Raw genomic sequence first — 13,144 nt, forward strand, 5'->3', positions numbered from 1 at the left:
ATACAGACTTACATTAGATTTAGACATAATGATATAATATGCATTGAATACATTTACAGGGCTGTACAGTACATAAATCAGGAGTTGTTTATTATTTTAACAATAGATGGGATGGTGCTTTTCTTATATCTATCGGTGCGGGCTCTGTGTGTGTGTATCGGAACAGAATGCGTGGTGAGTGCGAGGCTCCTCCGCTGTAGTGTCCAGGCACAGTATTGATCACCTGCAGAAGGGAGTCTCGCTTGCATACGTTACCTCGCCCCGCCCACTCACCTCTCCCCCTCCACCTTCATCCACTCTAACATTACTTTCACCCCAAAACACTCCAACCTAACCTAACCTTCAATACCTCACTATTCTCTCTCATCACATACCTAAAGTGAGACCAAAACACTACAAAACACTTCCTGTAGATGGATTTAAGGATTTAAAGTCCCCCCCCCCCCAAAAAAAAAATATTTCCTGAATGGTTGGGGATTCTAGTCGAGTTGTCCAGGGCATCCGACACAGTTTGATGATAATACCTGCGACTTATAAACCAGTGACCAAGTATAGTGTCTGTGTGTTGTTATTTTGTTGACTCGTCTATGACTCACCAATGACTTTGAGTCTGACCCAAGCCACCCGGGAATTAGAGTTATGGAAGTCGACTCGGCAGCGATACACGTGGGCGTCTTCCACCGAGGTACGCATGATGAGCATCGCCGGCGGGTTGAGGTGTGCCAGGTAGTGCACACGCCCCTGGAACACCTGGGGATCCGCCCATGACTCGCCACTCACTCCCAGTCGCTGGTCGTAGCTGAGAAAACAGAGAAAACGGATATCAGAGAAAATGGGTATTAGAGAAAATGAAAAATTTGGTTATAAGGAGACTAACTTAAACAAATGTAATAAATAAATCCAGGTGCACTAATTAAGGTGATTAATAAGTACCTGTAAGGCAAGAATAACTATGAGTACATCTAGGATACAAATAACATCCGAGATTATTAGCTGAGGATAAGTATTCAAAATCCTTATTAATTATAAACCCAAATAAACAAATTATCAGACGCTGTACAAGGCTTTATTGTGATCAAAGATAACTGGTACTAGAGAGAGATAATTATAACATTTACTAAACGAATACATACAAAAAAACACACATATACATACAATAACACACACACACACACACACACACACACACACACACACACACACACGAGAGTTGTTATATAGTTCATGTGTCATTCTTCTCTAAATTATTCTCGAGCTTGTCAAGAGGTGAAGCCCCCGGGAGAATTATGTAAGGTTTGAGACGGATGGTAAATAGCTGACAACTGGAACTGACACTTGGAGCTAACACCTGCAGCTAACACCTAGAGCTGACACCTGAAGCTAACACCTGAAGCTAACACTTGAAGCTAACACCTGAAGCTAACACCTGAGGCTAACACCTGAAGCTAACACCTGAAGCCAACACCTGAAACCAGCACCTGAAGCTAACACCTGGAGCTAATACCTGAAGCTAACACCTGGAGATAACACCTGAAGCCAACACCTGAAGCCAACACCTGAAGCCAACACCTGAAGCCAACACCTGGAACTAACACCTGGAGCTAACACCTGGAGTTGACACCTGGAGCTGACACCTGGAGCTGACACCTGAGCACACCTGAGCTGACACCTGGAGCTGAACACCCTGGAGCTAACACCTGAAGCTAACACCCGGAGCTGACACCTGAAGCTGACACCTGGAGCTGACACCTGGAGTCAACACCTGAAGCTAACACCTGGAGCTACCACCTGAAGCTAACACCTGAGGCTAGTACCTGAAGTTGACACCTGGAGCTAACACCTGAAGCTAACACCTGGAGCTAACACCTGGAGCCAACACCTGGAGCTAACACCTGGAGCCAACACCTGGAGCTTACACCTGAAGCTAACACCTGAAGCTAACTCCTGGAGCTAACATCTGGAACTAAAACCTGAAGCTAACACCTGGAGCTAACACCTGAAGCTAATAGCTGGAGCTAACACGGAGCTAACATCTGAAGCTTACACCTGAAGCTAACATCTGAAACTAGCACCTGGAGCTAACACCTGGAACTAACACCTGAAGTTGACACCTGAAGCTGACACCTGAAGCTGACACCTGGAACTAACACCTGAAGTTGACACCTGAAGCTGACACCTGAATGTTTTGATGAGTGTGTAATTGGCTGATTAAATAGTCTAAGTTACACCCACATTCATGACACCATTAAGACACCGCTCAGTGTGCTCCCATAAGACTTGGGGCCATTAGAATCTTCTTGCTCCATTCAACATCAGTTATAGTTATACAATCACATTTTTTCCTGTGAGATTATTTTTTTTCTCTGTATTCTGTGTCGTGTTATTGACTGTATCCTTAGTTACGTTTGAGACAACAGATACCTATGGTAATATGGTGAAGTACAGTACCATGGTTATTGAAGGTTACTATTGAGTGGCGTCACCTATTAGAAATGACGTTATCTGCACCATATACCTGAACTCCTACCTATTTAATTAATATTCTGGTTCTCTCGTCATATATAAGTCACTTTACATACACTCTCTACCAAAAGGGATTAAATTCTGACTTTATTTAATTATTAATTTCATTTATTTTAGGTAAACGAAAGTGAATTATTAATTTATTTTTCTCTTTATTATATACGTTGATTTTGTGTTTAATTCAGTGTATTGTTAAAAAGAAGGAAACTCATATAAAAAAGGATTTGAATATGAAAGTGAACACAAAGGACTAATCTCTCTCTCTCTCTCTCTCTCTCTCTCTCACCTTCACTACGCCGGTATAAAGTCAGCCAGACAGAGTGGTAGGCCTCAATAATTGCCCCAACAATTAAAACCAGTAATTACTCAGAGTTGGTGAGGTCGACGATGACTTTTATATCTTAGTGTGTGTGTGTGTGTGTGTGTGTGTGTGTGTGTGTGTTAAGCATTATATTATGCTCCACTAACCTATCCTAACCTAACCTAACCTAACCTAAGTCTTACAGGTCACTCTAACACCATGACAACGAGATAAGAACGACCCAAACTGTTTCTCTTCACGAATAACAAAGACATTCTTAGTTCATGACAAAAACACATGTATTTCACCTCATTAACCTGTGAGGATTATTTAATGTTACCTGTGGGTCACCTGTCCTGATGATGCTTTGGGTACATACATACATACATACATACATACATACATACATACATACATACTATTGCAATAATATATTTAAAAGGAGAAGAACGACAGTAGGTGAATTTGTAACACTTTTCGACCTGTCTACTTTATGATGCAACATTGAGCGTGTCAGAACGGTCTCTCTCTCTCTTCCTCTCTCTCTCTCTCTCTCTCTCTCTCTCTCTCTCTCTCTCTCTCTCTCTCTCCCTCTCTCTCTCTCTCTCCCCCCCCCTCTCTCTCTCTCTCTCTCTCTCTCTCTCTCTCTCTCTCTCTCTCTCCTCTCTCTCTCTCTCTCCCCCCTCTCCCTCTCTCTCTCTCTCTCTCTCTCTCTCTCTCTCTCTCTCTCTCTCTCTCTCTCCCTCTCTCTCTCTCTCTCTCCCCCCCTCTCTCTCTCTCTCTCTCTCTCTCTCTCTCTCTCTCTCTCTCTCTCTCAAACTACTGCTTCAAATTATCAACACAAGTCAATATAACACACACACACACACACACACACACACACACACACACACACACACACACCCCACACACACACACACACACACACACACACACACACACACACACACACACACACACACCCAAACACGCCTCTTGATCAGATGAATCCAGTTAAGTTCTTCTTCAGATCAGAAGAATCTAAATTAGAAGATTTTTCTTTTTTCTTACTTTCTCTAATCCCAGGTGATCATAGGGTACCCAGGAACGCTTGAGGGAGGGAGGTAGGGCAGTGGGCAGGACTCTGTAATGGGTGTGTCCAGAGGCAAATATTTGGTTACAAGATGAGAGTCTTCGATATCTCTCTCTCTCTCTCTCTCTCTCTCTCTCTCTCTCTCTCTCTCTCTCTCTCTCTCTCTCGTTTCCTCCTTCTTACTTTTCCTCTACTGTCACTCAATTCCTCTCCCTTCCCTCTTCTTTCTCTCCTCCCCTCTCGTCTTTCTATCTCCTTCTTCCTTCCTCTTTCCGTCTTCTCACTCACTCTCCCATCCCTTCTCTCCCCCGTACCTTTCACCTTTCCCACTTTTCCTTCCCCCTTCCCCCTCTCCCTCTTTCCCTCACCCCTTTTCCTTCCCATCCCTTCCTAGTCTATCTTCTCTCTCCTCACCTTAGCCAAAAGGAAAGTTGTGTGATGAAAGTGTGAGTCCACGATGACAAGAATCAGAGATGTAAGATTATATCGAAGTAAATTATCTTGTCTTTCCTTATTTCGTTGTTTTTATTCCTTGTTTTTCATCTTCGCTTTCGTTTTACTTATCAATTATCTCTCTTCCTCTACGCTATATAGATGGACGTGACATCTTTGGGCTCCACACCTGGCCAAATGTTGCCAGGTAACATGGGATGGACTCGCACTGAATACAAGTCGGGGGAAAACGTAGATGTGCAAGATGTATTTGTCGTTAACCTTTAACCTTGTCATGCCATTTCAATAAGGTCATAGAAGGTCACACACTCTACCTAGTGCGTCGTGGTGCGTCATTGTAAGTTCTACTGCGTCATAGTGTGTTACGAACAGCTTACCTCACTGTTTTTGTATGACGTGTGGTGTGTGACGTGTGGTGTGTGACGTGTGGAGTGTGACGTGTGGAGTGTGACGTGTGGAAATGACGTGTAGAGTGTGACGAGTAGTGTGTTGTGTGGAGTGTGACGTGTGGAGTGTGACGTGTGGAGTGTGACGTGTGCAGTATGACGTGTGCAGTATGACGTGTGCAGTATGACGTGTGGAGTGTGACGTGTGCAGTATGACGTGTGGAGTGTGACGTGTGCAGTATGACGTGTGCAGTATGACGTGTGGAGGTATGACGTGCGGTATGACGTGTGGCGTATGACGTGTGGAGTATGACGTGTGGAGTATGACGTGTGCAGTGCCGGCGTGTGCAGTATGACGTGTGCAGTATGAGCGTGTAGTATGACGTGTGGAGTCTGACGTGTACGGTATGACGTGTGATTATGACTGATGTGGCGTATGACGTGTAGATATGACGTGTGCAGTATGACGTGTGCAGCATGACGTGTGCAGTATGACGTGTGCAGTGTGACGTGTGGAGTATGACGTGTGCAGCATGACGTGTGCAGTGTGGAGTGTTTACATTGTGTCTGTTGTTAAGTGTTCTATTTATTTAAATTTCCTCGTATATATATAACCATTTATATTTGTTTCGAGGTTTAGTTTATATAGCTCTTTGGAGTCACGTACTGTATATGAATGTATATGTAGGTTTATATGGGTATGTTTGAGTGTATGTATATGTAGATTTATATACGTGTGTTTGAGTATTATGTATATGTCTACATTGGTGTCTCTCCTTACACTCACTTGAATTATAAACACAGTGGAGAAACATACCTGAAACCCTCATATTTCACCCTTACAGCTCATCCTCACACCTCACCCTCACACCTCATCCTTATACCTCATCCTTACACTTCATCCTTACACCTCATCCTCATACATCGCCCTCACATCTCATCTTTACACCTCACCCTCACATCTCATCCTTACACCTCATCCTTACACCTCATCCTTACACCTCATCTTCACACCTCACCCTCACACCTCATCCGTACATCTCATCCTCACACCTCATCCGTACATCTCATCCTCACACCTCATCCTCACATCTCATCCTCACACCTCATCCTCACACCTCATCCTCACACCTCATCCTTTCACCTCACCCTCACACCTCATCCTCACACCTCATCCGTACATCTCATCCTCACACCTCATCCGTACATCTCATCCTCACTCCTCATCCTCACATCTCATCCTCACACCTCATCCTCACACCTCACCCTCACACCTCATCCTTACACTTCATCCTTACACCTCATCCCTACATCTCATCCTCACACCTCATCCTCACACCTCATCCTCACACTTCACCCTCACACCTCATCCTTTCACCTCACCCTCACACCTCATCCTTACACTTCATCCTCACACCTCATCCTCACACGTCATCCTCACACCTCACCTCACCCTCCTCCTCCAATTTCCTCTACTGCTCGATAGAAGAATAAAAAACTAAAATCGAATATCATGGATAAATTATAATCATAAATGACTATGAACTTATCATATAAAATACGTTGTGTTTGTGGGATTTTCTTCCTGGTTGTCTGTGTGTTTCTCTCCCTTGTATAGACTAAAACACTCGTTCTTTTCTGTTACTTATCTCACGTTTGGTGGCTCCCACAAGTGACCGTGACATAATCTTCTTATGGGATCAGGCCAGAGGATCAGATCTCATGTGGCAAATGGATTGAGTGCCTCCCCCCCCTCCCCTCCCTCCCCTCCTGCCATCATCAGTAAAAGATACAACTCGTGGAATTCTTCCCCAAATCTTCTATTTTCAAAAACTACAACGACTCTTCGCACATTATATTTAAATTACGGATACATTGAATAATTATTAGTACAGAAAGTTAGATATAGAGGAATATTAATTATTCTACGTGTAAAACCGAATATCATTGTTTGTTAACCTCTCATATAGAAAGATTTAACTACAGAAATATTAATATTAGGAAATATTTAATCCCTCCCCCCCCCCTTGCTTCCCTTCCCCAACACACCAAATTATGTATGTGTTTGTCTTTCCAACTCGAATAAATCATTTGTCTTCAATTTCCCTGGGACGCACCTTGACACGCGACGTTAGGTATCTTATAAACACCTGGAGACATCTTATATAAATCTCCCTTTATATTACGTCTTTATAATTCTCTAAATATTAAGGAATATAAGATAAAATATTTATAGAAAATAATCGTCAATATAAACTGGAATGATATCTGTAGTTCATGTTTCCACCATCAGGTTCTCTCACCATTAGTCTCTCTGACGCACACTGTCAATATCTCGAGGCTAAACAAAACATCTCACCGACGGCCGGTAAACAGAAGGTAATTTAGAGATTAAAGGTAATGATGCACTGGATGGCTGAGGATAAACAAGAATTAAACGAGAGATAGTTGGAGAGACACAGATAAACACACAGACACGAGGAAGAATAGATAGATAGATAGATAGACTGAGAGAGGTAAATAGAGAAAGGGAGATAATATAAGTGAGATAGAGAGTGTGTGTGTGTGTGTAAGAGAGCAATAGCTCGCTCGAGAGATATACCAACAAAATAATTTATTTAGAGAGAGAGACGATACACACACACACACACACGCGCGCGCGCGCTTCCCCAAACAAACAAACAAGAAGAAACGACCTCGTGTGTGTGTGTGTGTGTGTGTGTGTGTGTAATAATAACAATAATAATAATAATAATAACAATAATTAGCAGTTTATTGAAAGGTCATGGCAGCTGTAAGGCTGAAATTATACAGTTACATAATAGGGGAATGGGTCACTTGATTGACAAATAATATACAAGTTACATAAGTGATACAAATATGATATATAATAACTAGGTGGGGAGAAAGCCATACTACAGGGCATTTCAACATTGTGACATACACTGGATGATTATTAGTTGTTGATAATTTTTACAATGGTTGGGAATGGGCTGTTCTTATAGCGATCAGTATGTGCTGGTATCAGCTGGATGCGGTTGTGGTGTCGAACAATAATTCGTGGACGAGGAATCTCGGGTGGAAGTAGGAGCCGGTGTCGAGGATGGCGCAGAAGCTTCTCACCAAATTTGCAGATGAGGTCGTGGTGATGGTCAGAGAGAGCTGAGAGGGTCAGTGTACTGAACGCTGTGATATTAATAATGGAATGAGGGGGGATAATTTTGCATGCCCTCCTCTGTTACTTTTTCTAATTGTTTCCATTATTGTGTGTGTGTGTGTGTATGTGTGTGTGTGTGTGTGTGTGTGTGTGTGTGTGTGTGTGTGTGTGTGTGTGTGTGTAATAAATAATAATAATAATAAACGGTTTATTAATAGAGTTGCAGCCGGTGGCTGAAAATATACAGACTTACATTTGATCTAGACATAATGATATAATATGCGTTGAATACATTTACAGGTCTGCACAGTACATAAATCAGTTGTTTATTATTTTAACAATAGTTGGGATGGTGCTATTCTTATAGGTATCGGTGAGGGCTCTTATGGGCTGAATTTTGTTGTAATGGCGGACTGCACGAGGTGGGTGGGGGGCTGCCGGTGGCAGGAGGTGGCGATAACGAGGGTGGTGCATTAGTTGGCTGCCAAACCTTTCCAGTGCTTGGTGGTGGAGGTCACTGAGGGATAACATTTCCAGGGTGGAGAGAGCGTTGATGTAGCCGGAGTATTCTGTGCCGAGCATGATCCTGCAGGCCCTTTTCTGTACCTTCTCTAGCCGACGTTGTTGGGTGGAGTGGAGAGAAGACGACCAGGCTGGTGACGCATACGTTAGTTTGGGGAGAATAAAGGCGTTGTAGATAGGCCTCAGCTCTGGCGTGGGTGTCCCAAGTGACCTAAGTCGTCGTAGCATGTAGAGACGGTACGAGGCTGCCTTGACTGTGTTATTTACATGGGCCTTCCAGTCCAGTTTGTTGTCTATAGTTACACCCAGGAGTTTGGCAGACTGCACCAGCTGGAGAGGATGGGCACCCACTGTGACTGCTGGGGCTTGCATTGAAGTGGTAGCGGTATTGATGTGCATGAGTACGGTTTTGGTGTGGTTGATGGTGACCTTGTTCTCCGTAGTCCATGCCTGTAGCCTGTCCAGGGTGCCTTGTAGCCATGAGTAGTCTGGTTCGGTGTTGTCCACTGAAACCCCCACAGTGCAGTCATCCACGTAATTCCACCTGTGAGGAGTGTCCGATAGAGCATCGTTGATCAGGATGAGGAAGCACAGTGGTCCCATCTTGGTCCCCTGGGGAACACCGCAGGTGAGGTGTTGGAATGTGGAGACCGAACCCTGATACCTCACTGCCTGGCGACGTCCACTCAAGAAATCAGTGAGTCATGAGACCAGGTTGGTGGGCAGCCCTAGTGCAATGGCCTTGTTGATAACAGTGCAGTGGTCAACAAGGTCAAAAGCCTTCCTGAAGTCAACAAGGGCAACGGCCAGTGATGTCTTACGTTTCTGCAGGTTTTTTTGCAGAAAATCCAGAAAGCTCACTAAGCAGTGTGATGTAGAGGAGGTCCTCATATTGCCAAATTGCTGTGGATCAATTGACTGATAGATTTTGGCAAATGCCCACTCAAAAACAAAGTCCTCACAGAGTAGATTGGGTATGGGGGTAATGGCAACTGGCCTGAGGTCGTTAGGGGACTGTGGGGTGGTGACCTTGGGGATGGGGGTGACAAATGCGGTTTTCCATTCATTAGGGCATTTGCTTTGTCTGAGGGATGCAAGTTCGACTGCAAACTCCTTGTATATTTTGATTGGGAGGTCAATTGGGGTCGTGGAGCGTTTGGATTTTCAGAAGTTTGTTGGCGTGTGTGTGTGTGTGTGTGTACGACTGCTGTGTAGCTGTATATTTATTCATCTAATTATAATTCTGATGAAGTAAAAAAAATATATATTTCAACACACCTGACCAAGATAATTAGCCCTGAACGTCAACAGATAAAATTTGTTTTCCACTAATTAATATTGTCAATAGGGTAGATTTAATAGTTTTTAATGAGCTGAAGTATTCACAAATATCCTTAATACCAGGAAATATTCTTGTAATACTTCCATTCCTTAAATATATAACAATAGAGATGAAATTATAGAAGAAAAAATATCTCATATGAATACAGAAATGCCGTAGGATATCAGAGTAAAAAGTAAGTCTTATATATATGTCAGGGATCGTGAGGTCGTCTTCTGTGACTCTGACTTGACTCACAGACGGACATCTTAACATACCCTTGACATATTGTATCATTTTAACAGATAAAAAACTACAAAGTGATAACTCCACCTCCTGAAATGTTATAGATATTTAAAGTATAATTTAGGTTAACAAGTTGATGGGTCATACCTATAAGTAAAACAGCTCAGGTAGCTAATTAATATTTTCTCCTGGGGGGGGGGGTGGAATCGAACCAAAGACCTTAAAGTTACGACAACACTCCAGTCACTAAGCCCATGTTATAATAACCCTCCGTTGATATAACTCTCCAGGTACCACATCGTGTCCGGGATACAGGTAAACTAAATTAACCTGTAGATTATTTAACACACCTGTCCGCCATGATGAAGAACTAGGCACAGGGATCAGTGTCTGGAGGATCACAACCATGTTTATAACCTGTCAACGTCGCCCCGGTCACCGCTTCATAAATAAACAAACAAAAGCCTCTGACACACTCACTAATCTTCTCTTTGTTGACATTCAAGTAAAGTTTTTAGTATGGTAAAGAAATAGTGAGTTTTTCCGCGTTGTTTATACCCTTGGGTGAAACATTTTATGCCACTGGATGTGTTTTTCTTATCTTTTATGTTTATTTTATTTACCTTTGTAGTCCATTTGTGAGACCATGCAGGCTTCATGTCGTATCTTCATAAATTCATAGTTTTCTGCCTCTCTCTCTCTCTCTCTCTCTCTCTCTCTCTCTCTCTCTCTCTCTCTCTCTCTCTCTCTCTCTCTCTCTCTCATCTTTAGCCAGATCTGTACACTGGGGGCTCCTACCTATACACTGTGGAGTCTTACCTGTACACTGGGGCTTCATCAGCACCGATGTACCAGAGGGTGAGGACAGGTGAGTCGTGGGGAGGAGAGTGGATGGTGCAGGGGAGGGAAGCATTGTACCCAGCCACCACCTCCACTACTGATGTGTCTGCCTCCGTCTCTGTCGGGGGAGGAACGTGGGTGTGAGTATATGGAAGGTAATAATAATAATGATAATAATAATAATAATAATAATAATAATAATAATAATAATAATAATAATAATAATAATAATAATAATAATAATAATAATAATAATAATAATAATAATAATAATAATAATAATAATAATAATTCTAGTTATAAAACAATATAAATAAACTTTACTTATACATGCATATGAATGTATCTAATTATACCTGTATATATTCGTACATGTATATATTTCAACAAGTATTATCTGGGATGAAGTTTAAACATTAATGTTACACCTGACTTCAAAATTAAGGTAATTATCATCTAGGTTTAATGTCAGGTGGAAGTTGGCTTCTGTTCTCTCTCTCTCTCTCTCTCTCTCTCTCTCTCTCTCTCTCTCTCTCTCTCTCTCTAATTAACATATTTTAACACCAACAAGGAAGTAAATTAATGAACAATAGAAATTATAACTTTTTAAATCAATTTGTGGAGGAACCTTTACTCACTGACTTAACCATACTAACCAAACCTAACCTAACCATACTAACCTAACCTAACCTAACCATACTAACCAAACCTAACCTAACCATACTAACCTAACCTAACCTAACCATACTAACCTAACCTAATATACGTACAATCTAACCACACTTAATCCATCCTAACTCTAGCCTACCTAAGATCACAATGACCTCTCCTAAACAAGGTCAATAAGAAACAACACAAGGTCAATAACAAACAAAACAAGGTCAATAAGAAACAACACAAGGTCAATAAGAAACAACACAAGGTCAATAAGAAACAAAACAAGGTCAATAAGAAACAAAACAAGGTCAATAAGAAACAAAACAAGGTCAATAAGAAACAAAACAAGGTCAATAAGGAACAACACAAGGTCTTTCCCCCAAAACACGTAGAATATCCGAAAGGCATCACAAGTCACCAGAAAGATTTTATCCGGAAGACAAACCCAAAGGAAAAACTATGAACCCTCCACTAATTAAACCTTAAGCGGCAGATCATCTCTAATAGGCCAAGTTTGCCAATTAAGTCGTAATCAGCCCGGGAGGATCTCGGAGATAATAACAATTTTCTGATAGTTCCCTGGTTACATACATACATACATACATACATACACACACACACACACACACACACACACACACACACACACACACACACACACCAGGTGAGTTGTTGGTGCGTGTGTGGTGTTGACACTGGCAGGTCTCCATATTTTATTTTTATTTTTATTAAACTACCAACTTCAAAGAACTTCCCAAACGATGGTAGTTAAATTGAGGTCATTGTCGGCTTAGGTGGCTGAGCAGACTAACAAAGGGACGTTATACAACATACAGGGTGACAAACACACAACACTGAGGGCGACATACACAAATACACACAACATACACAGCGACATACACACACTTTATACGAGTGACAATCTTCATTTCAAGGGCGAAATACCATAAAAAAATATTTATTATACGAACGATATCTATGTGTATTAGCCAATGTCTTATAGGCAGAAGTATTTATATAAATGGGTTAAATACATTAGACTTGTATAACTATCATCCCCTGTAACTTTCCACTAGAGGTCGCATGCTCAGAGCACGTGATAAGGTGTGCCCACGGGAAGTCATGTCTTAGTGCTGAGTTAAGCATTACTGTAAGTAACCGGATCTCTGGCCACCTATTGCGGACAGTAATTTGATAACCCTGACTAGAGGAAGACGTTATTTAGAGCCATCGTGGATGGTTCCGTTCTTCCCTCTACGGGTTCCTACTCCTCCTCACTCACCGCTCAACGACAGGACGTACTTAGTACAGCTATTTAACGCAGCCTCCGTCCTCATTTAACACTCATAGCTACAGTGATTAAGTTACGGTGATAATCACTTTTGAAAGTGCACATAGAAACCTTTTATAATATATACAAACAAAGGAACATATTGGATTTCACTACAGAAGATCCAATAAACTTTTATCTATATATTAGTACGTCTAGAATATAAGGTAACAAGCTTCACAAGTGATTGTTACAAGTGGTGACAACCCAGGAAGGTTGTTACATACAGTATATGACAGTTTCACAAGTAACTGTTATATTCACTGTAACAGTCACCTCAACAGATACACAGTTGGTGAAGGTAGAGATATTATATTCTCCCCATTACTGTGGCAT

The 13,144-nt window shown here is 41.9% G+C and overlaps 1 protein-coding gene across 1 annotated transcript; it reads right to left on the reverse strand.

Moving 5' to 3' along the window:
- Positions 1-207: 207 nt before the first annotated feature.
- On the reverse strand, positions 208-12,602 carry LOC121872529. The gene is made up of 3 exons (XM_042375313.1): positions 12,545-12,602; positions 10,801-10,939; positions 208-799 (listed from the first exon to the last, which is right to left on the reverse strand). Exons 1-3 carry the CDS (start codon positions 12,600-12,602, stop codon positions 586-588), a joined length of 411 nt encoding a protein of 136 aa, XP_042231247.1. The 3' UTR covers positions 208-585.
- Between the last annotated feature and the right edge of the window lie 542 nt (positions 12,603-13,144).

Source organism: Homarus americanus, unplaced genomic scaffold (genome assembly GCF_018991925.1).
Source record: "Homarus americanus isolate GMGI-L3 unplaced genomic scaffold, GMGI_Hamer_2.0 scaffold39155, whole genome shotgun sequence".
Taxonomy (NCBI): Eukaryota; Metazoa; Arthropoda; class Malacostraca; order Decapoda; family Nephropidae; genus Homarus; species Homarus americanus.

Bases quoted from the DNA above. Each gene is read 5' to 3' on its own strand.
- LOC121872529 (XM_042375313.1), bottom strand. From the start codon at position 12,602: ATGACTTCCCGTGGGCACACCTTATCACGTGCTCTGAGCATGCGACCT. The intron at 10,940-12,544 runs GTTACAGGGGAT...CTCCCCCGACAG, and splicing joins CATGCGACCTCTAGTGGAAA to AGACGGAGGCAGACACATCA. The intron at 800-10,800 runs GTAAGACTCCAC...CTGTTTTCTCAG, and splicing joins GATGAAGCCCCAGTGTACAG to CTACGACCAGCGACTGGGAG.